The following is a 23,130-nucleotide window of genomic DNA, read 5'->3' as shown; positions in this document are numbered from 1 at the left end:
GAAGCGGCTGCGCCTGTGCGGTAGCCCCGATGGGGGCTGCGGGGCGGATGAGGTGCGTGTTGCCTGAAGAGGCTCCTGGCGGAGCGGTGGCGGCTAAAGCTGGTTTAGCAGTCGCTGAGCAGTGCTGTTTGCTCTCCCGTGAGGACCTTACTCTTGCAGGCCAGGTTGCCGTGTCCGCGCACTCCGTGCGGGCTGCGGCAGGACGGGCGGGGGCGCCGACGCCGCTTCAGAGCAGGCTCGGAGCTGCGGGCTGCAGCCTGCGGCCTTACCGGCGACACTGCCTCATCTTACTACAGAGTCATCGGATGGTTCGGGTTGGAGAACGGACTGTAAAAGTCACCTAGTTCCAACCTCACCCTGCAGCGGCCTCTTGAGGGACTGGGCGCCCACAGCTGACCCGGGCAGTGTGTATCAGTGCCTCACCACCATATGCAGTTAAGAACACCTAATGTAAATATACTCTCAGTTTAAAGTCTTTCTATCGTTTCACTTGTCCTATTCGAACGTTCCCCTGATAAAGAGTCAGTGCCCATCTTTCCTGTAGGCCCCTTTTAGGTACTGGAAGGGTGCTGTAGGGTCTTAATGGACCGTTTTGCAGAGCATACATTTTCCTTAACCTGTTCTCATGGGCTAAGGGCTTCTGAAAAGAGCTGAATTTTGTGTCATCAGCCTTAGGAGGGGTTAAAATCACTGAACATCTTGACAGAAATCTGACTGCATCAGCCACCGAGTGTCAGGGTAGGATGTGCACTTGTTGTATGCGGAAGCCTAATCATTCACTTAAAACATCTTTAATGCTATCAGAGAATCATTTAGATTGGAAAAGACCTTTGAGATTATTGATTTCAACTATGGTGGACTTGCCTTGGGTTAGGAACTTTCCCCCTCCACACTACTGAAATTTACCAGACTAGCTCATTCAGCTTGGAAGTAAGATGAAGATGTATTTACAGCAAAGCAAAATTTGCTAGCATATATGCACACTATATTTACAATTACATACAAATTAGAAATAATACAGGAGGAAGGAAACTGCTACTCACTCTTTCTCCCTTTCTGTCTCTCGGACAGACAGACAGACAAACAAAACAACCAGCAAAGCTTACATTGTTTTCTGTTAGCCAAGATTAATGGGAAGATACTAGAGCAGAGTTAAGAGGAAATTAAAAGATCCAGTGACACACACCAGAGTGCCTGAGATTATTTACATTTTAGCTTTTATCCCTGTCAGCAAACCAATGAGTGATACAGACTTCATCATCATTTTATTTTCACAACCAGTGATCTAATTTATCTCATTAAAATATTCCAATTAGCCTCAAGTCAGCACAGGACTCTACCAAATCCACCACTAAGCTATAGACACAAGCGTTGCATCTACATGGCTTTTAAACGCATCCAGGGATGGTTCCATTTTGGGTCTCTCACTACAATGACATTGAAGTGCTGAAGTGTGTCCAAAGAAGAGCAACTAAGCTTGTGAAGGGCCTTGAGCACAAGTCCTTTGAGGAATGGCTGAGGTAACTGAGGCTGTTTAGGTTTTAAGAAAGCTGAGTGGAGACCTTGGGGGAACTTGGATAGGTTAGATCAGTGGGACAGCATTAATGGGATGAGTTTCAACAAGGCCAGATGCCAGGTCCTGCACTTGGGTCACAGCAACCCCAAGAAATGCTACAGGCTTGGGGCAGTGTTGCTGGAGAGCTGTCTGGCAGAAAGGCATCTGGGGGCTGTAATAGACAGGCAGATGAATATGAGCCAGCAGTGTTCCCAGGTGGCCTAGAAGGCCAGTGGCATCCTGGCTTGGATTAAAAATGCTGTGTCCAGCAGGAGTAGGGAGGTGTTTGTCTCCTTGTACTCAGCCCTGGTGAGCCCACACTTTTGAGTACTGTGTTCAGTTTTGGGCAGTGCATTACATGAGAGATGTGGAGGTGCTGGTGTGGGTCCAGAGGGGGGCAACAGAACTGGGGAAGGGCCTGGAGAGTAAATCTTATGAGGAGCTACAGAGGGAGCTGGGGATGGTTAGTCTGAAAAAGAGGAGGCTGAGGGGAGGACTCATTGCTGTCTACAACTATCTGAAGGGACATTGTGGAGAGACTGGTGCTGGTCTTTTCTCACAGGTAACTGGGGACAGAACAAGGGGAAATGGCCTCAAGCTGAGACTGCATAAGTTTAGATTGGACATTAGGAGAACGTTTTTCATGGAGAGAGTGATTAGGCACTGGAATGAGCTGATCAAGGAGGTGGTAGAGTTATTCACCCTGGATGTGTTTAAGGGTCGTTTGAATGTGGTGCTTAGGAATGTAGTTTAAGGTGAAGTGTCACAGCTGCTAGTGAGATGGTGTTGCTGTTGTGGAGAGTTCACCTGACATCAGCCATTCTTTCCTTCATGTTGTTTTTGTTTTACAGTCTTTCAGAGTTGAAGGTACTGTTAGTACTTTTTGGGCCTAATTCAAGGTTACTGGGATGGATTGAAAAAACGAAAGGCAGAAGTTCCTTGATGAATTAAACCTCTAGGTTGCAGTGAGCGTTTGGTTGTTGGATATAATCTGGGAAAAAACCCATGTGGTGATGCCAGTGGGTAAGCTGCGCATTTGGCATGACCTTTTAGATCTTGTGGAAGTGGCTTTGCATAGCAGAGGAAAAGGAAAGTTCTCGTTTCCATTGTTGTCTCAGCTGCATCTCATTATGTGTCACCCAGAACCTAGAAAGCTGCTTGTGTTGGGAGAGGTTGTGTTGAGGAGAGTGGTCTGGCTGCTAGGTTGCAGCTTGCTGCAGCTGGCCTTGGCTCTGTGCTTCGGAAGTGTTGAGGCTCAGAGAAGCTACTTGCTTAGGATTTATTTTATATGTAAAGGAAAACTATGGTGCATTTACATAGACAAGTAGTTATGAAATTAGCACTTGGTTGGTGTATACAGTGAGAAATGTGGACAGACAGGTGCCTCCTGGGGACAAGGTTGTTAGCTGGGTTTGTGTAGGGGTTGCCATAGCAGCTGCCAGCAGCTCCAAATGCCCAGGCAGACTGCATGCTTAACAACTTGCTTAAGAATAAGCAAGTGCCTCAGCCAGCACTCTGTGCTCAGCACTGGGTAAGTACTGTTAGCTGCAGGAGGACCCGCAGCTGTCATGTAAGGCGCTTAATGTGCCCCTCAGCATGTAAGTTTCCATCTGCAGCAGTCTGATTGGAGAGAAATGGCAGTTACAGAATTAGAATTAAAGTTTTGGTAACATGCAACCTTAGAGGAGCTTTTGTACTTTTGCAACTGCTTAGATTTTCTCATTTTAAATTAGAAGCCAAAAGTACTTTCATTTTCTTTTCCTTTTTAGTCTATCATACTGGTGCTGTAACAGTGATAAAACTACTGAAGGTGTGCTTGATTGTTACAGTGTTATGTTGTCTGGTAATTATTGTTGCTTTAGGTTGATTTTTCTGTGGTGGAGTGATGGAGGAGTCTGTGGGATGCAAAACTGAGACAGAGGGAAGAGCTGACTGTAATTCTTGTCCTGGTCACACTGCACAGCAGGAATGGGAACAACTGAGAGCAGCACAGCTTTCTTCCAAACCTGACATTGATCTCTGCCCACCTCTCATTGCTATAAGAAAAGGTAAGAGTTTATAAGTACTTCATGTTGGCTTTGTATGAAAAAAAAATCCAAAAACAAAATGGGAAAGCATTTATTAAGTAGAGTGTTGAAGTTTATGACATGCTTGTATCTACTGAGTGGGTACGTGCTGTTCTGAATGTTAGTGTAGGAACTGCAGTATGGAATCTCCAGCTTTATAAATAAATATGTACATAGAAGTAAACAAATGCCTTTATTTATATTTGTGTGTGTGTGTATTTAAGGGGTCATGCACAGTGCAGCTCTGATCTCCTAGCAAACTTCCTAAGTGTTGAATCATAGTAACATAGTTAGAAGCATTTTTCTGCATTAAAACAAATAATAGTCTATAGTATGGCATATAGTATGGCATCTCATATTCAGAACATATTAACACCAGTAATAGGTTGAGTGATTAGTCCAAAAGTTGTTGAAAACAGCCTCACAATTATGTTAGCCAGCTCTCTCCTTGTGAGTACATCCCATCAAGGCCCACACATTTATGTATGCCCACTTTGCTTCATTATGCTCTAACCTCAACTTTTTCCACAAGGTAAGGGAATACAAAAGCAAAGTGGGCATATTTAAGTCCATGGGCCTTGATGGGTGCACTCACAAGCAGAGAGAGAGATGGCTGATATCATTGTGAGGCCATTTTCAATAACCTTTGAATGTTCATGGCAACTGGGAGAGATGCCAGAGGCCTGGAGGAAAGCCAATGTCTCTTGCATCTCCAAGAAGGAGAACCCAGAGAACTACAAAACAATCAGCCTCATCTCAGCCCCTTGGAAGGTGGTGGAGCAGCTGATCCTAGATACCATTTCCAGGCATATGAAAGCAAATGAGAGTAGTCAGCATGGATTCTCCAAGGGAAGAAATGATTGACCAGTCTTTTGCAATGAAATTATTCTACATAGGTGGGGTAAGGGCAGTGGATATGGTCTGTCTTTTCTTCAGTAAAACTTTTGACATTCTCCCATTTAGATTTTTTTTATTGTGCCTCTTGAGGCAATTTGTGCTGGAATGGAAAAATGAAATAATGACCAATGCACTGGGTGATCTGGCTGGCATAACTGGTTCTATAAGAAGTCTGCACAGATACTTAATGAGGTGATTCCTTATGTACACTTACACAAGCTCTGAAACCAGCAAGTATTGCACAGAACCTTTTGACCCAGCCTTGAGTCCAACCTCCAGCTATAATGCCCAAAGTTAGATCCTGAGCCTCACATTCTAGGATTGCTACAAGACAATGCTATGGGTGTTTCTTATCTCATAACCAAGGGAAACTACAGTTCCTTACAGGGAGTTCTGTCTCTGGCATTCCTGCTTCCAGCCAGCTTAACCCTTTCTGCAGTTGTCTGTTCTTGTTCTCCATGCCAGATTGTTCCGGGATCACAAATTACCACTGCTGAACAGTTACAATTTGAATTTTCTCTTCAGTAAAATCCTTATAGAGAAGTGAATGAAGTGTGGACTAGCTAAGAAGACAGTGAGACGGCTTGAAAACTTACTGAAGAGACAAGTCAGAGGGTAGTGATAAGTGCCACAAAGTCCAGTTGGAGGCCAGTAGGTGGCTATGTACTCTAGGGGTCAGTACTGGGTCAGGTCTTGGTTAACATCTTCATTAATAACCTGGATGATGGGGCCGAGTGAGGCTGCTGATGACACAAAACTAGGAGGGATGGCCAATACACTAGTAGGTTGCGCTGCCATCCAGAGTATCTCAAGATGCTGGGGAGTTGGGCTGACAGGAACTTTGTGCAATTCAACCAGGGAAATTGCAGATTCCTGCACCTGGGGAGGAACAAGCCTAGGTACCAGTTTCCAGCTTGGCAGGAGAGTACCTGAGGGGCCTGCTGGACACCAAATTAAACATGAGCTAGCAATGGGCTTTTTAGGCAAAGAAGGTTAATGATACCATGGGCTGGATGAGGAGTGTTGTCAGCAGATCAAGGAGGTGGTTCACCCTGGTGAGGCTTTTCCTGGAGCACTGTGTCCAGTTCCAGGGATCCCCAGAACAAGGGAGACATAGTGAAGATTGTCCAGTGAAGGACTGTGAAGATGATGAATAGAAAGAGACAGGCTCTTTTCAGTAATACCCAGTGACTGGAGCAGAGGCAGTAGGCACAACCTGAAACACAGGAGGTTCTGTCTGAACATCAGGAAACACTTTTTTTCACTGTGAGGGTGACCAAGCACTGGCATGGTTTGCCCAGTGGACTTGTGGAATCTTTATCCTTGAAAATATTCAAAAATCATGTGGACATGGTCCTGAGAAATTTTCTATGGCCCTGCTTGATCAGGACCTCCAGAAGTCCTTTCCAGTATCAGCCATTTAATGATTCTGTGAATGATACATTACAATCAGGGGAAAAGAAATACGATCTGTAAGAAAATTTATAAGGTAATCTGTGCTATTAGAATATTAATTATAGTCATGATCTCATCATTTATTTAGAGCAGATTAAACAGTAATTTAAAGTTTAGTGCTGCATGCTCCACTGAGAATCCTATTTGCTGACAAGGATGGGACCTAAATATGATTTTCTGAAAAATAAAATGCTTGATTTTTCCTGAACAAAAAGCAAGCTGTAGCAATTACAAATAGTGTTGTTCAGTACTTTCAAATAATTATCCCTTTGAAGCCCACTAAAACTATTTCTGCTAAGGAGAGTTAAAGCAATATTTAGGAATATTGTAATTAAAATTTTGGGGAGAAATGGTGACTTGCTAGAGATAAGTTACTGTACAAGAAAGACATAAATACTCATATTTGTTACTTAAAGGATTTTCACAGAATCACAGAAGGTTAGGGGGTGGAAGGGACATGGAAAGACCATCAACTCCAAGCCCCCTGCCAGAGCAGGATCATCTATGCCAGATCACAAAAGAACACCTCCAGGCAGGTCTTGAATATCTCCAGAGAAGGAAACTCCACAACCCTCCTGAACGGCCTGTTCTAGTGCTCTCTCACCCTCACAGGGAGAAAAAAATCCCTCATGTTTACATGCACCTTCCTATGCCTCAACTTCCACCCACTGCCCCTTGTCCTGTCATTGGGTATCACTGAGAAGAGCCTGGCTCCCTTCTCTTGGCACTCACCCTTTACATATTTATAAACATTAATGAGGTCACAGTATCACAGTATCACCAAGGTTGGAAGAGACCTCACAGATCATCAAGTCCAACCCTTTACCACAGAGCTCAAGGCTAGACCATGGCACTAAGTGCCACGTCCAATCCTGCCCTGAACAGCTCCAGGGACGGCGACTCCACCACCTCCCCGGGCAGCCCATTCCAGTGTCCAATGACTCTCTCAGTGAAGAACTTTCTCCTCACCTCGAGCCTAAATTTCCCCTGGCGCAGCCTGAGGCTGTGTCCTCTCGTTCTGGCACTGGCCACCTGAGAGAAGAGAGCAACCTCCTCCTGGCCACAACCGCCCCTCAGGTAGTTGTAGACAGCAATAAGGTCCCCCCTGAGCCTCCTCTTCTCCAGGCTAACCAATCCCAGCTCCCTCAGCCTCTCCTCGTAGGGCTGTGCTCAAGGCCTCTCACCAGCCTCGTTGCCCTTCTCTGGACACACTCAAGCATCACTCCTCAGTCTCCTCCAAGCTAAAGAGCCCCAGCTTGTAAGGAAGATGATTTTAAAATACTCAAATCCTAATTTCTGGGAAAAACAAAGCCATGCAATAAATGTTTTATTAAATTACTTCAAGGGCCTCAGGAGCTCTTATGGAGGCTCAAACAATCAACAGAAGATATCTGCACACTCTTAATACTTGCCCTGGCTTTACCGCAAATATTAGCAATCTTTATTCTTCAGATATTCCATATGCTTAAGTTGTCTTGCAGGTCTCTGCAAGTAACAAGTTTGTCAGAAATGCACCAGACTGACAGTCAGAATTTGGATAGAGAAGTAACAGAAGAGGAATAACTGGCTGACAGTAGCAAGTGTGAAAAAAATACAATATTTCAGAGCCTCTACTTTTTACAGAATTGATTCCTTTGTGCTAGTACCATAAGATGCTTTTCCTTACTTCTACTGCCATCAATAGGGATTGTTTGTAATTGAGTTTTAGATAAAAACCATTAATGGAGTCTAAGGATTTCTGCTGAGTCACCAGGTTTTCCACTGTTCCTTTCATGCCTGCTTTTCCCCAGCCTCAGAAGTGTTTAGCCAGCATATATTAAAATACAACACTTCAGGTCTCATAAATGCATTTATTGTGCATATACTTGAATAATTAGAGCTTGTCACTTCTTTTAACTAGAGCCAGAAGGTAAGCATCTTAGACGTGGAGAGGACCTGATGACAAGAAGCACTGAGCTAGTATCTGCTTTCACAGGATCACCTTTGACTGCTGCTCTTCCGGCAAGTGTTTTCATGCTAAAAGAGGTGGTGACTCAGCTACCTTTTGTCTGTTGGTTTTCTTTTTATCCTGTGCAGATTATTCTTGAAGTCTTCACTGACAGAAGTTTGTGTTAATACTGGAGGGTGCCGAGTTCCTGAGTGTTAATTATAAGGAAAAGCAACACTAACCCACTCAAAAGTGTAGGCAATGCCAGGCCATTTACTTTCTGTGCTGGCAATATGTGTTGCTGGGATTTTGGGTTGGGCTCTTTGTTTGGTTTGTTTGTTTGGTTTGGTTTTTGTTGATTGGGTTTTTTGTTTTGGTTTGGTTTTTGTCATTGGTTGAGTGGATTTGGTTTGGGTTTTTTTGTTTGTTTGCTTGCTTGCTTGTTTGTTTTTTTCCATACAGCTTCTGGAGACTGTCTGTTAACTTTAAAATGTTATTCACTGTATCTATTTTCATTTGTGTTCACACTGTTATGAAGATTTTAAAAAATCATTTGTCTACGTTAAATAGTGAAGGGTGAGTGTCAGGAGCATGAACCCAGGCACTTCTCGGGGATGTCCAATGACAAGGCAAGAGACAATGGGTGCAAAATGGAGTATAGGAGGTTCCTTGTGAACATAAGGGAAAACTTTGTTCACTGTGAGCGTGACAGAGCACTGGAAGAGGCTGCACAGAGAGATTGTGGACTCTCCTTTTCTGGAGACAGCCAAAACCCACCTGGACATGGTTCTGTGTGACCTACTGTAGGTGATACTGCTCTGGCACGGGGGTTGGACTAGATGATCTTTCAAGGTCCCTTCCAACCCTTAACATTCTGTGATTCTGTCACTACCTTTGTACAACCTCTGCTTTTAACATTTATTGTGTATTAGTTCCAGTGGATTTTATAGTGGATTTGTTTTTCTTCTTTTCATTCAATAACTTGATACTATATACCAAACTGCTGGCAGTATAGTGATAGGTCTGGTCTCATATCTGGAGAATAGGTACATAGATTGTTTGAAGGTGGACTCACAAAGCTGAGATTTGAATTAGAGTTTTTATAGTGCTACACTTTTATTGTGACCTTAGCCTGGATCCACATCTGATTCTGAGGTCCTGCTCTGAATATTCTGATACGAAGTTTCCTTTGCAGCAGTTTTATCCTGCTTTATACCTGACAAGTCAATTATTGTTGATCTTTTCTCTCTGCATTCCTTAGATGTATTTTTTCATGTTTCTGCTTGAAGTAGTTTGTGAAACCAGAATATCTCTGTAAAGACTCTCTCTGTAACAAGCTTTTTTTTGTTTTTGTTTATAGACAACTGGTAAGAAGAGCATAGTACTTTCCAGTGAAAGCAGGAAAGAACTAGCCAAGCAAGCCAAAGTCACCAAAGAGGAGAGGAGAGCTCAGATAGATGAAAGGCACAGATATTTGATTTCAAGATTAGCAGATGGGATAGGCTTAACTGAGCAGCAAGTGGAGGAGGCCATTATTTCTGATGACAAGGTAAATATTAAGTTGTTATTATTAAATATATTTACAACATTTCTAGTCTTTGAATTGAACTTCACAATTGACTACAATTCTAATTTTGTTTTTAGTTTCAGCTTATAGAACAATTCTTTGACCCTAATGGACTTAAAAAGTTGCTCTTCTTTTACCAAGATGTATTGCAGGTATGTTTCTGTAAGTACTTCTGCAAAAGCAAAGCTGCACTTAAAAAATGGAAAATTCAGAACATTTTTACAGAGTTTTTTTTGCTGTGTATGCCAGTGTGGAAGCAACTTGATTCTCACTGTTTAGATACTGCCATCTTGGCTTACATGAAAGCAGGAGGATGCCCATGTGGCATGGTCTGATACAGTTTTCACAGAATAAAACTGAAAAATGGCCAAGTAGAGTAAAAATCCAGATTTCAAAAGTGATAAAGATAACTGAGGCAAAGTATTCACAGCACTCAGAGTTTAAAATCCTAGATTAGCTAATGTGTTACAAGAAATGGGGAATTGTCTATGTAAGGGCCATTTTGCCCTCTCCTTCTGTTTTAAACTGCACCAGCTCCACTATAGACAATGCACTGATTCAAGAGGGTGAAAAATGATGCACTCTCCTTCTAAATTAAGGTGGCTTCATGTTCAAGTCTGTTCTATACTGTGGAAAATAATCTTAAAATTGAAAAACTATAACTAGAAATAAGGTATTTGTGGTCTCCAATATGTATTCCTCTCACTTTCAGTTTTGAAGAGAAGCCTTTTCATAAAAAGCAAAATCATCTGTTCAGCTTTTCAGTGACTCTCTGATCTCAGAGGTTGCTAAGGGACCTTAAAATAGGCAAACATGACTGCTGCAAGCTTCCTGAACTGCAGAAATCCTTGCTCAGTCCTTTCAGGTTATGCCACTGAGGAGACATTTTAGGGTGAAATAAGTCACTATGTGGTGGTATTTGAGATTTGTTGGGGAGAAAAGCTGATTAATAATGCTTGATCATTAGTTAAGTGCAAGCCTGAATTACAGATTCATGATAGCCTAGATAAGTTAAAAGAACTTTTGAGTGTTTAGGGAATTGCTTATAGACTTTGCAAAGCAGAGAATGAGCCCAACTGTCAAAACAGTTTAATCATTTTTTCCTTTCACTGGGACCATGCACGCACATTTCAGGGATGAACATGTTGTTCTCTGACATAAATTAAGATGAAACTAAAAATCTTGAGATTGTTTTCCTTAACTGACAAGCCAGAAATAAATGCCCAGCTTGAGTTGAGTGAAATCTTTCATTTCTGGACTTAATTTTGCTTTCTTGTGGTCTTTTTCATCATTAAATCATGAATTTATGAACATCTTGTTACAAAAGCAGCATAGCAGAAAAATAAATCTCTCTGGTGGAAAGTACGAATGCCATCTCTAGCATCTTCCATCTCATCCTGATGAGTCAAGAGATCTCATTAAATTCACTGTTCTGTCAGCAGTTTGGTTTCAGCTGGTATAGGTAGGTGATCTTGCTCTGGCAGGCGGGCGGTGGGGACTGGATGATCTTTTGAGGTCCCTTCCAGCCTCTGACATTCTGTGATATTTGAGAAATTGAGATCACAGAGTTACAGAAGCATTCTGGTTGGAAAAGACCCCAGGATCATCAAGTCCAACCATTATCCCTATGCTACAAAGTTCACCCTTAAATCATATCCTCAAGCACCACATCTAAATGACTTTTAAACACATCCAAGGTTGATGACTCAACCACCTCTCTGGCCAGCTCATTCCAATGACTGACCAGTCTTGCTGGGAAAAAATGTTTCCTAATATCCAGTCTAAACTCATCCAGTTACAGCTTGAGGCCATTCCCTCTTCTTCTATCACTACTTACCTGTAAGAAGAGACCAGCAGCAGCCTCTGCACAATGTCCTTTCAGGTAGCTGTAGACATGATGAGGTCCCCCCTCAGCCTCCTCTTCTTCAGGCTAAACGCCCCCAGTTCCCTCAGTAGTTCCTCATAAGATTTATTCTCCAGGCCCTTCCCCAGCTTTGTTGCCCTCCTCTGCACTTGCTCCAGCATATTTACATCCTTCTTGTAATGAGGTCCCCAAAACTGAATACAATACTCAAGGTGTGTCCTCACCAAAGCCATGTACAAGGGGACACTCACCTCCCTGCCTGTGCCAGACACAACGTTTCTAATACCCAGGGGTAGATTACTCAGGGGTAGTGTCATACATGCGTGCTCTGTTTTGAGCTATTTTTGGCCATTCTTGGAGACAAAACACTGGCCAGGGCAGACCATTGGCCTGGCCAACCAGGCATGTTCTTACCAAGATTTGTCAAAAGTCCTTTCTTCAGTGCTGCCCATCTCTCTTTTCCACCAGCTTGTGAACACCACATGGTGTTCACTTGAAACACCACATAGGCTGGTTTGAAATGGAAGTAGGAAGCCACTAGGATGTATCATATGTTACACATTTAGTCTAACAGGAGATAAACATTTTGGCTTTTAGGAGGTGGCCTCTTCTCAGCTTGAGAGAAAAATACACCTGCTGGCTCCTTCCATGTTATTTTTCTGTTACATTCTTCCAAGTATGAACAGATTATTTTCTGAAGTGTGTCAGAAAATTAAAAGGAAGAAAGTCTTCATTAGTCTGAAACTATTTTGTTGCTTCCAAGATAAAAGGTTGTAGATGCATCTCAGTACCAACAAGGCTTTTCAGTGTGTTTTTCAGTGTGATGTATAGTAAAAGACATGGACAGAAAATGAAATTTCTTTGCACTTTTTGGCAGGCTCTAGCAGACAGTGTTGCTTATGAATCCCACCCACAATTACGTTATGACTGCAGGCCAGGCACATGACTCAGTTTATTAGACGTCCAGTTTGTTTTTGTGGAGGAAGTTGCTGTAAGAAACCAGATTTAATTTCATTGTATTTTTTGGGATATTTCCCACCTTTCTTCTTTGATATTTTTGCTGAAAGAGCTATAAAACTGATTTCTGGGGATTGTGAGATTCTTGCAAAGCTTGTTCTCTAGAAAAAGCCAACCTCAGGATTTCTATATGAGAAAAAGTAAATCATAGTTATCTTAGTTATAATTCACATAGTCAAACAGAATGTGGTATTTGTGTGATACTTTTTATTTTATTAACCTTTTATAATCTAATTGCTAGCAAAAATCAAATGCATCACTGAAGTCAGATGGGTCTACGGACAGTTTGCTTCACAAGAAGTTATTTATTACCATGGGCTCTGCTGAGGTATGGTTGAAAAATTTATTAGGTGACATTTGAAAAGCAAGATATTGAAAAAAATGTAACATAGTGTCTAAACATTATTCAAGAGTGTGTTCAGAGCAGTCATTAAGATTTCTAATTAATTTTCTTCTTTCTCCCTCTTTTGGGAGGAATTGGATATTCCATATAAAATTTCCCTTGAATATGGCTTGGTGATGTATTTTTTTTTTTACCCCAAATGGTCTTATATTAACTTTATTGTCTTAGAAAAGATGTAACTGAAGAATTCTGTCCCAGGTTAGGGTGGATCCTTCCCCCAGGAGAATAAACTCCCCACAACACAGATTTTTTGAAAGTCAGGAAAAGATGAAATAGTATTTTCTTATAGTGTAAGTGTAACAGTATAAAGAGAGACAAACTACTAGAGAAGTGTGATGGTTTGGGGGTTACCCCGCCCCCCCACACTTTTGAATTTGCCCCAGCTAACTCAGACGGCCTCTGGGAATATAGATGAAGCAATTTATTTACAGCTAGCAGAATTTACAAGCAGCTATTTACAATATATACAGTTATATACAATTATATACAGAAATATACAAAGGATAAACAATACAAAAGCACAACTCCCCTCCCAGAAACCTGAGTCCCCAGGAGGGGCTCTCAAACCACCCCAACACCTCCCCCCGGCCCTCTCAACCTTACCCCAGTTCTCAGGAAGAAGAGAGGTGCAGCCAAGAGGTTAGGGAGCAAGGTTAGTAGGAGCAGGGTTAATGAGATGTGACCAGGTCTAAGGCAAAAGCAAGAGTGAGAGACAAAATGGAGAAAAAGTCTTTCTTCTTCCCAGAGTTCTCAGCGAGACTGTGAGAGAAGTTGACATCAATTGTTTTCATTTCACTGCCCGTTATCTAGTTCTGTTACCAAAACATTCCAGCTTTCTTCAAACTAGCACAAGAAGAAAAAGAACTATAATAACCATAAGGGAGATGGGGGAGGGCTCAAGCAGTGATGAAGCAGCAGAAGCAGCAGCAGACAAAACAGCAGCTGGGGAAGATAGCAGGCAGACACAGCTCAAGCAGCAGAAGCCAGCAAAAAGGGCAGAACAAGCTTTGTTTCCAGACATTAAGCTCTTGATGCTCCAATGAAAATATATTAACTTATCTATTGTTGCCATTATATGGCCTATCCCTGGAATGTTCACCTCCCCCCTATGTCTGAGCTAGAAAATCAGCTCAAATGGCCACAAATTCTTTCTTATTTTGGCAGAGGTGAGGTTCATTCCTTTGCCAATTGGACCAACTGAATGGCTTTTAAAATCTGTTATACTTTAGTTATTATTAGATTTAATATATGAAAAAAAGTGTTACTGCAGTACAGATTTGGAACTTTTACATTACTTAAGTCCACTGAAAAGGTGAAAATACATGTTAAAGAAGTATTTGGATCAGAAGTTGTTAGCTGTCTTTAAATTTCCTTTCTTAAAAATGAAATAAATGTTCTAAGGTGATCCATTCTGGTCTGGAAAGTACTTTAAATATTTGAAAGCTGATGATATCTTTGGGTTGTTTGTTGTTTTTTTTTCCCCAGTTAATTTCTGTTGTCAGATTTTGAAAGGCATTAAACAATCTCCTAGGAAGATCTATAAATGGATACTAAACTGACTAGAGAGGAATATGTTATCTACCAGCTCTCCTACAATGGTTCCAGGTGGTCAGGGAATACCTTCTCAAATACCTTTTCTCAAAGGCTCTCACTTAACTGCATTTTCTTAGCAGAGATGTAATACTGAACTTGTCTGCCAAGAAGAACATTTTTATATTCTTAAGAAAAATTAGTATTTGATTTGGGTGGGACAAATTTTCAAATATTCTACAAACAGCTCATGACTTTTTTGTCTATTTTACAGTATTTAATAGGTTTCTTTTTAGCACAAAGTCATTAGCAAATTGTTATCAACTTGTTTTACTTAGCAAGATGCTAAGTAAATTACTTTTATTGTATACATGTATGCTTTTAAATTGTATGCATTTTGTTCTTTTTACAGGACTTTAGAGGTACCTGTGCATTTTTCCTAAGGACATCAGATAAAGCTATAACTGCATCAAATGTGTCCCAGGTCAGACCAAAGTCATACAATATTTGCAGTGCATATAATATTTCCTTAGGCCTTTATTCACACACCAGGAGTAAGAAAAAGAAGTGGGCAGTTATTTCATTAAAAGGTCCTTTTGTATCTGAATAAGTGTTTATGTTAAAGCAATGTTCTAATATTTTGGAAATTAGCTACAGCATTATTCTTAATAAAATTTTAATTAATGAAAATTCACTATTATTAAAATATATATTCATTATTATTAAAATATAAGTGTTAATGTCAATAGGGAATAAAGGCCTAAACCAAGAGTTTAAGTATTGAGCCTAAGGTACAGAAATCACAGTATGACAGTATCACCAAGGTTGGAAGAGACCTCACAGATCATCAAGTCCAACCCTTTACCACAGAGCTCAAGGCTAGACCATGGCACCAAGTGCCACGTCCAACCTTGCCTTGAACTGCCCCAGGGACAACGACTCCACCACCTCCCCGGGCAGCCCATTCCAGTGTCCAATGACTCTCTCAGTGAAGAACTTTCTCCTCACCTCGAGCCTAAATCTCCCCTGGCACAGCCTGAGGCTGTGTCCTCTTGTTCTGGTGCTGGCCACCTGAGAGAAGAGAGTAACCTCCCCCTGGCCACAACCACCCCTCAGGTAGTTGTAGACAGCAATAAGGTCACCCCTGAGCCTCCTCTTCTCCAGGCTAAACAATCCCAGCTCCCTCAGCCTCTCCTCGTAGGGCTGTGCTCAAGGCCTCTCACCAGCCTCGTTGCCCTTCTCTGGACACGCTCAAGCATCTCAGTGTCCTTCCTAAACTGGGGGGCCCAGAACTGAACACAGTACTCAAGATGTGGTCTAAGCAGTGCAGAGTACAGGGGCAGAATGACCTTCCTGCTCCTGCTGACCACACCATTCTTGATGCAGGCCAGGATGCCACTGGCTCTCTTGGCCACCTGGGCGCACTGCTGGCTCATGTTCAGGTGGGTATCAATCAGCACCCCCAGATCCCTCTCTGTTTGGCTGCTCTCCAGCCACTCCGACCCCAGCCTGTATCTCTGCATGGGGTTGTTGTGGCCAAAGTGTTGTGCCCTCCAACTCAGTCACATCTGCCCCCAGCTTAGTGTCATCTGCAAACTTGCTGGTGACTGACTCGATGCCCTCATCCAGATCATCTATGAAGATGTTAAATGCTGTGTTTAAATAAATGTATCTTTCAAACTTGAGAACTAAAGATCATACTTGAAACTAAAGTGAGGTTTTCCTGCCCTAGTAGCTTTAGTTGTATATAAGAAGAGTACTCTTACAGCCTTTTCAGGGATACTCATGTTTCTGTGAAATATTTGCAATAGAAAAGCATCCAGATGTTAGCATCTAAGAATTAAAAAAAACCCCAACAATCCAAAACCAAGCAATGAGCCTGAAATAATATTCTCAAAAATAGTGCTGCATTCATTTTTATGCTGTACACATTTTCTCCTTTTTCACCACTAACAGGGTAACATTTGAACAGGCCCATGCTGTATTAAGTTTGATCTCCAGCTACAGTCATGGAAATACTTCAGTTTCTATCAGTCACTTATTTCAGCCACCGGTGTAAGATACTTTTTAGGCTTCCTTGTCTTGTGCCCCATCAATCCTGCTGTACTGCTTTAGTTGGGTACCTGTCCGAATGGTTGTCCAGGATTTTCAGTTAGCTGCCTTGATGCCTTCTCTCTCTGCTTCTTTTGCAATCACTTTCTTTTGGCAGGGGCTGTCATGTAGCTGTCGTCACACTTCATTCCTTATGTGAGGCAATATTTTTTGATGCTATGAAAGGTAAAACAAGCCCTAATTTTCAGTCAACCAATATTCACACTGAGGAAGCAATAGCTCAGGCTCACACTGGTTTGGCAGATTTTGAGTTGTCTTGAAGAGCTGTATAAGAACAATTGGAAAGAGAACCTGAGAACCACATATAAATACTTGGGTTTACCCCTGTTTCTCAAGAGGAATAGCTGAGCCTTCAGTGTCCTGTCAAAACAATTGGATCAGCTTATACGTTGACTTTTCCTGGACATTCAGGTGTCTTAAAAGGTGTCTTCTCCTCTCTGCAACAACTACAAACATCATCATATAGGAGAAACAGGCATTGTTAAAATCATCTGAAGGGGAAAAATAAAGGTTAGTTTATTTCTTCATTGCCCTTCTTTCCTTTCCTTCTGCTTTTGTTAGCACATTCTCCTGCAGAAGGAAGTAGCTAGGAGCACTTAGTTGTTAACAATCTTGCGGGTATTGCTTGTCAAGTAACATGTTCAGACATGCAAAGGAACTTGATCTTCCTTGTAAGCACTTGTTCAAGCAGAATGGTGCCTTGATTATCACCTGCTGTTTTTCCACTTTTTGAGAAAGGGCTTTCTATCTTGTATTCCACTGGGATTATAATACTGATACTGTTATGATGTAGCATTCCACCCATGCATAACAACTAAATATATTAAATGCTCTTCTTTTGCATGCAAGTGGGAACATAGCAAGGAAAACGTTAGTGAAATTAATAATCAAGATAGCCAAGAATGTCAAAGCCCCTGCAAAAAATCATTAGTAGTTGATGCTTGTAAAACATATGTAATTGCCATCTTTGTCCAGGTAAAAGCTGTTAGTGGAAGCTTCCAGGGCAGAGTGCAGCAAAGGATTCATTATGATGAAGGCAAAATCAGTGTATGCTTGTGCATTTCAGAATTTCTGAATGGGACTCCTCTGCTAACAAAACCCATACCCAGAGCCAAAACTGCTAGTCAGTATGGGTCATAGAGCATGAGGCCCATGTTCAGGACATGAACCTTTGCTAGCAAAATGCCAGTAGCAGGAAAGCCAATCAGCCCATAAGGAGATAGCATTGGGAAAAGATGAAATCTTTTGCTTCTTTCAACTTAAGCTTTATGTTCTGCAGTAAAATTCCACTTAGGAGGGCTGACTCTCACTGCCTCCAGCTTCATCAATTCACTTCTTGCTTTGCATTAACTGGAATAGGCTAGCATAGGTAATTTCAGTAGGAGGAAACCTGTAACAACCACCTAGGCCAACTACCTGACCAATTCAGGGCTGACTGTAAAAACATGTTATTAAGGATATTGTCCAAATGCATCTTAAACTCTGTCAGACTTGAGACATTGACCACCTCTCTAGGAAGCCTGTTCCCATGTTTGGCCACCCTCTTGGTAAAGAACTGTTTCCTAAGCATGAATTCATTAACAATAAACTGGAGAGAACTGTGCAACTGAGAGAGGGAGTTCTTTCCTGATATGTTTGTTGTCCTTTTTCAGGCATATATGATAGATGGGAGTGGTTACTTTAAAAGAGAAATCTAGATTAAATCCTAAGATTGATTACTGCATTGGCGATAAATGTTTAGTTTTGATGGATCACTTGAGTGTTGCTGCAATGCAGGACTGAATCTTATGGTGACTCAAAATTTAAGTGCAAGTATTGGAACTTCTGCTTGAATTTTAGTCCGTGTCCAATCCAGATTCAGAAGCTGGGGGGCAGTATTCTCATGGAACCTATGCATTTATATATATGATGTGTGTATGTATATGTGTGCCTGTCATATGTCTGAATTTCATACAAATAGTATAATGTTGTAGAAGTTCACATACACTCTGCTAATTTTCATTTCTTCCCAAAGGAGATGAATTTTGGCATATTTGACTGTAGCAATGGAAATATCCTTCAGGGCCTGGAATTTTTCTTGTCCCAAATCATGATACCAGCACTTAAATCCCAACAGGTAATCAAATAGGGTTTTTTTCTCAAAAACATGTGGAATTAAGACAATTGGTTTCTGCAGTCCTGTTTGTGCATCAGCTGAACATAATACAGGGCTTTATCAGAGCAATTCAGTGTGTATGTAAGTGTTTGAAATTCATGTAGCTATCATTTTCAAGCAGTAGTACCGTCTACAATGCTCAGGACAAAGGAGAACACAGTGTGGCAGCCATACTAAGGTAAAACTCTGGTGAGAGAAAACTAGGTTAAGTTTGGACTGAAAGATGTGTCAAGTCCTTCTGGCAGCACAAGGAATCAGTCCATTATTTTATTCTAGAACATGAACAGCACACACCATATCATGGCCAGAGTATCCAGCTTCTTTGAGTTGTGCTTGTTCTATGGCGCTCACAAAGCATGGTAGTTCTGATTCTCCAGAAGTACATGTTCAGGAAGTATAATGATGATCAATGTCTGTCAGGAATGATGATGTCATAAGCTGCTGTAATATGCTACCATTTTTTTCTCACCCAGGACCAAGTAGAGTAGAAACTGTATTTTCTATTTAGAAAGAGCCAAATCAGACTAGGAAAAAAAAAAAGACAGTAATTCCCTGTGAACATGGTGAGAGCAGGAAGACATTTTTATTTCATGAGAGCCTCTTACTTGTTAGTCTCTTTTTGTCTAACAGAATAATTAAACCAATGCACATTTTAAACTATTTATGTTATAGTACAGGTGAGTGTATTTTAAAGGGTGTACTGATAAGCCTTTATATACTGCTGTGATTAAGAAACACCTCTCTAACATTCTGCCATTCTCTGGTAAGATGGCTTTTGTGATCAGAAAACAAAAGAATGTGTGATCCTAATTTTAATTTTTTCCCTCATAAAATAATCAGAATTGGGGTGCAGTGAAAGAAGGCTTGAAGAACAGCCAGATACAAGACTTTCTATACTTAGTGGATACATTTGTGAGTACTTTGTCATCGTCAAGACAGAATATAGAAGATAAAATTCAGCTCACAAAGGTGGATATTGATATTTATCTTAGCAACTTACAGAACCCGTCTGACTACATAACTGCAGGTGAGTAATTTCTAAGGCAAAGCAAACACAATGATGCTGTTTAACTAATGACATAACATTTGTGTTCTAAAAAAATATGTTGAAGATTTAATTAATCTTCCCTGTGCTGTAAAGTTTTTTCAGCTTACTCTCAACAGTGTTCTGACTGTGTGATCATAAAATCATTGATTATTTGCCCATTCATGGATCTTAAAGGATTAGGTAGTTCCTTGACATTCTATGTATGCAGTGACTTGTGTTCCTTCTAGTTTTTTTGGTCAAGTAGTTGTTGAGTGAAGCCAAAACAAGATCTATTTATAAAGAAAACAAACCAACCAACCAAAAAAAAAGACAAACAAATCCCAAAACCCCAATTATATGTATATGTAAGAAAAATAGTTTTAACTCTTTAAACAATAGCTTTCCACCACATGGACTTTCACAATGAAATAATGTCAAACCAGTCAATTCTTTTGCAATGTCTCTTGTCCTTACATGAGTTTATTGCAGGGCAGCCTCCACACTGGTGACTCTTAAGATGATGCAGTAATGTTACACAGCAAGAAAAGTTCTTTAGATCTATTTAGTAGTACAAGCTCCAGGGATCTTAAATATTATGAACCAAGTTCACTGGACTCTTTCAGCTCCAAGGGCATCCTAAATTCTAAAAGTTGTGTTGACTTATAAATTGTAGGGGGGGTTTGTGACTATTGATAATGGTTTACATTACATGAGACTTTGATACAGAATAGGCTGCAGTGGCAGAAAAAAAGAAATGTGAAGCAAACTTTATGAAATACAAGCAGAAAAGTATACACATAATAGTTAATGCAGTACTTGGAGCTCTGAAATGTGGTTCCCCTAAAACCACATTACTGTATTTTTTGGCTTATGAGCTCACTGTGTTTTAATCTGCTTCCATTGTAAAGGATATGCTGTAGTAACAGAGTAGGTAGATAAAAATGGTATGTGTATGCATCTTGTTACACTCAATCTTTTCCTGTTGTTGGTCAGTGATTTGAATATACACAGCTTACTAAGCACCTCAGTTTATGTTTGATAAGGACATTTTGTTTCTGCAGTTCAATATGAGTATTTGTTTCTTGGTACTTATAAGACTGTCCCGTTCTATAATTTTGAAGGTAGTAACACAGAGGTCACTGAGAAACTGGAAGAAGTGGTCACAATTTGGATCAAACAGATAAGGCAGGTTTTAGTGGAAAGTGAACAAATGAGAAGAGAAGCTGATGACCTTGGTCCATCTGCAGAGCTGGAACACTGGAAGACAAGAATGTCAACATTTAACAGGTTAAATCCTTGCATTAATTCTCACAGATTCTTAAAAAAACAAAACAAACCCAAATAACTTTTTAAAAGTAAATGTAATTTTTTATTCCAAAGAGAGTATTAAATGTGTTTCTTTCTTCAAAGCCTTTTAGATGAGATCAAGAGTTCGAGAGTAAAGAAAATTATAAGTATTCTTCAGGCAGCAAGATCAAAGACATTAAAGCAGTGGAAAGAGCTGGTAATCACTATGCTTTAATAAAAGAATTAAAGTAGTACAGTAGTGTGTTCACAATACAGAATGGAACACAATGCTAAAAATAATTCTCAGTGTTTGTACTGGGTTTGTACTGTGGTTATTAGTATCCTTTGGTTGATTTTTAAATTAGACAGCTTGAAAGGAAGTCTGTGCTTCTGTAATGTGTCTTTCATTAACACAGTGGGCAAGATGGTTGTACAAAAGTAAATCAACGCAGTTATACAACATTTTCTGTAACTCTGCAGCTATACTGTGTGCAACCCAACTGTATAGATGTCAAAAAGTTTATTGTATTGCTTTTAGAATTACTGACAATTGGATTTTTCTAGCATAGCTGCCACTTCAGATTCGTGGGTACCTTTAATGTAAATCATAGAATCAACCAGGTTGGAAGAGACCTCCAAGATCATCCAGTCCAACTTAGTACCCAGCCCTATCCAGTCAACTAGACCATGGCACCAAGTGCCTCATCCAGGCTTTCCTTGAACACCTCCAGGGACGGTGACTCCACCACCTCCCTGGGCAGCCCATTCCAATGCCAATCACTCTCTCTGTGAAGAACTTCCTCCTAACATCCACCCTATACTTCCCCCAGCAAGCCAGAAAGACAAATAGTTCTATGATTCTATGAAAATAAGCAGTAGACCAGCTTATTTTCATAGAATCTGATCTGATTAGATCCTTCAAACACCAGAATCTTTTAGTACTTAAGAAGGTATTCCACTGTTCTGACAATGGAGCAGGAAAACAGTGTTGTCTTAGTGAGGTTTTGGTTCTGTCCTTAAGATATTTGAAGACTTTTATGATAAATGGAATTTGGACAAGAGGATCTGTACAGGGCCAGTGCAAGCCAAGGATGATGAACTAGATTTTTTTTTCTTCATGCAGAATTACCTCCTAAGTATTGGATAGTTCCACCTATCACAAACAGATTTACATATAGGGATTAGTTGTGAACTCATTTCCCTTAAATGATAGGAAACACCCTGGTACATTTCAGGGATCTTGTCTTAAGTTTCGTAGAAAGGGTACCATGCTGGAACCATTCTAAAATGTAAATTAGATTATCAAAGCCATACTATTGTATTTCTATCAGGAAGGGAATTCTTTGGAGGATCTAAGCAAGGATTTCCTCCAAGTCACATCCAAAATATTGCTGATTACCAGGCAGATCTTACCAATTTTTGCATGTAAAAGCAGTTATTCTTATGTAAAGAAGAAATGGCTTATTTGAGAAAACTTCTGTGAGAAAATGGTTGCAAGATGGAATCATAGTCTTGTGATAGCATGCACTGTAAAAAAGCAAGAACTTTTTTGATACACTTTAGCAGTAAAAATTCTATCCTTTTTTTTCTTTCTTCAGGACAGTAGCGTAACAATTGCTGCCAATGAAGCTAAAGACAATGTGAGATATTTATATACACTGGATAAGTTTTTTTGTCCACTTGCCAAAGCTTCACCTGTAAGTAGTAATTTAAAGGTACTTGAAATAAAATTCAGAAAAGAAAGAGTTTTGCTACTGAAAGAAAGAGATTTCTGCTTTCATTATTTAATTGCTGTGCTTAAAGATTAGTGGACAGCTTCACTCCTTTGGCATTAGTGAAGTGAGTTTACAGATTTTGAATAAGGCAGAGAAAATACTACTTTTTATGTAGGAGGCAGGTGTCATTCCAGAATATAATTTAAAAGCATGAGAAAAGCAAAATATTATGTTTTTCCCAAGATGATACTGAGGTGAGTTGTCTTTGTGAGGCTGAGCCTTGCATACAGTGTTTCTTCCTGCCTCCATGCTTCAGTTAGAAGTTACTCATGGTTGTTTTAATGCAAATATCATAAGTAAGTTTTCAGACTTCAACTGAGCTGCAGCTGGGCAGCTTCCACTTACTTAATATGTTAAAGCTGTTTCTCTTGAAGGCAGCCTGTATTTCCTGTCATTCTCATTAAAGTGATTAAACTTATTTTTCATAACCATGTGGATCTCAGAGTTAAGTTTTTCACTGAGGGCATGAATTTGATGGTACAGCCACCAGGGA

At 40.5% G+C, this 23,130-nt stretch overlaps 1 protein-coding gene across 1 annotated transcript in view; it reads left to right on the top strand.

Moving 5' to 3' along the window:
* The first annotated feature begins 2,753 nt into the window (after positions 1-2,753).
* LOC135178814 (dynein axonemal heavy chain 5-like) overlaps positions 2,754-23,130 on the top strand; it is a 196,248-nt gene continuing 175,871 nt past the window's right edge. Inside the window, exons 1-12 of the mRNA XM_064150074.1 lie at positions 2,754-3,086; positions 3,418-3,603; positions 7,874-7,974; positions 9,261-9,449; positions 9,545-9,619; positions 12,590-12,676; positions 14,694-14,765; positions 18,408-18,509; positions 19,389-19,575; positions 20,697-20,862; positions 20,986-21,079; positions 22,461-22,559. Coding sequence (XP_064006144.1) covers positions 3,441-3,603; positions 7,874-7,974; positions 9,261-9,449; positions 9,545-9,619; positions 12,590-12,676; positions 14,694-14,765; positions 18,408-18,509; positions 19,389-19,575; positions 20,697-20,862; positions 20,986-21,079; positions 22,461-22,559 — 1,335 coding nt within the window. The 5' untranslated portion in view covers positions 2,754-3,086; positions 3,418-3,440. The remainder of the gene's footprint in view (positions 3,087-3,417; positions 3,604-7,873; positions 7,975-9,260; positions 9,450-9,544; positions 9,620-12,589; positions 12,677-14,693; positions 14,766-18,407; positions 18,510-19,388; positions 19,576-20,696; positions 20,863-20,985; positions 21,080-22,460; positions 22,560-23,130) is intronic.

The sequence above is a fragment of the Pogoniulus pusillus genome, chromosome 10 (assembly GCF_015220805.1).
Source record: "Pogoniulus pusillus isolate bPogPus1 chromosome 10, bPogPus1.pri, whole genome shotgun sequence".
NCBI classification, from domain to species: Eukaryota; Metazoa; Chordata; class Aves; order Piciformes; family Lybiidae; genus Pogoniulus; species Pogoniulus pusillus.
Note: the sequence above shows the minus strand (reverse complement) of the source record. Positions and strands in the feature narration are given on the sequence as shown.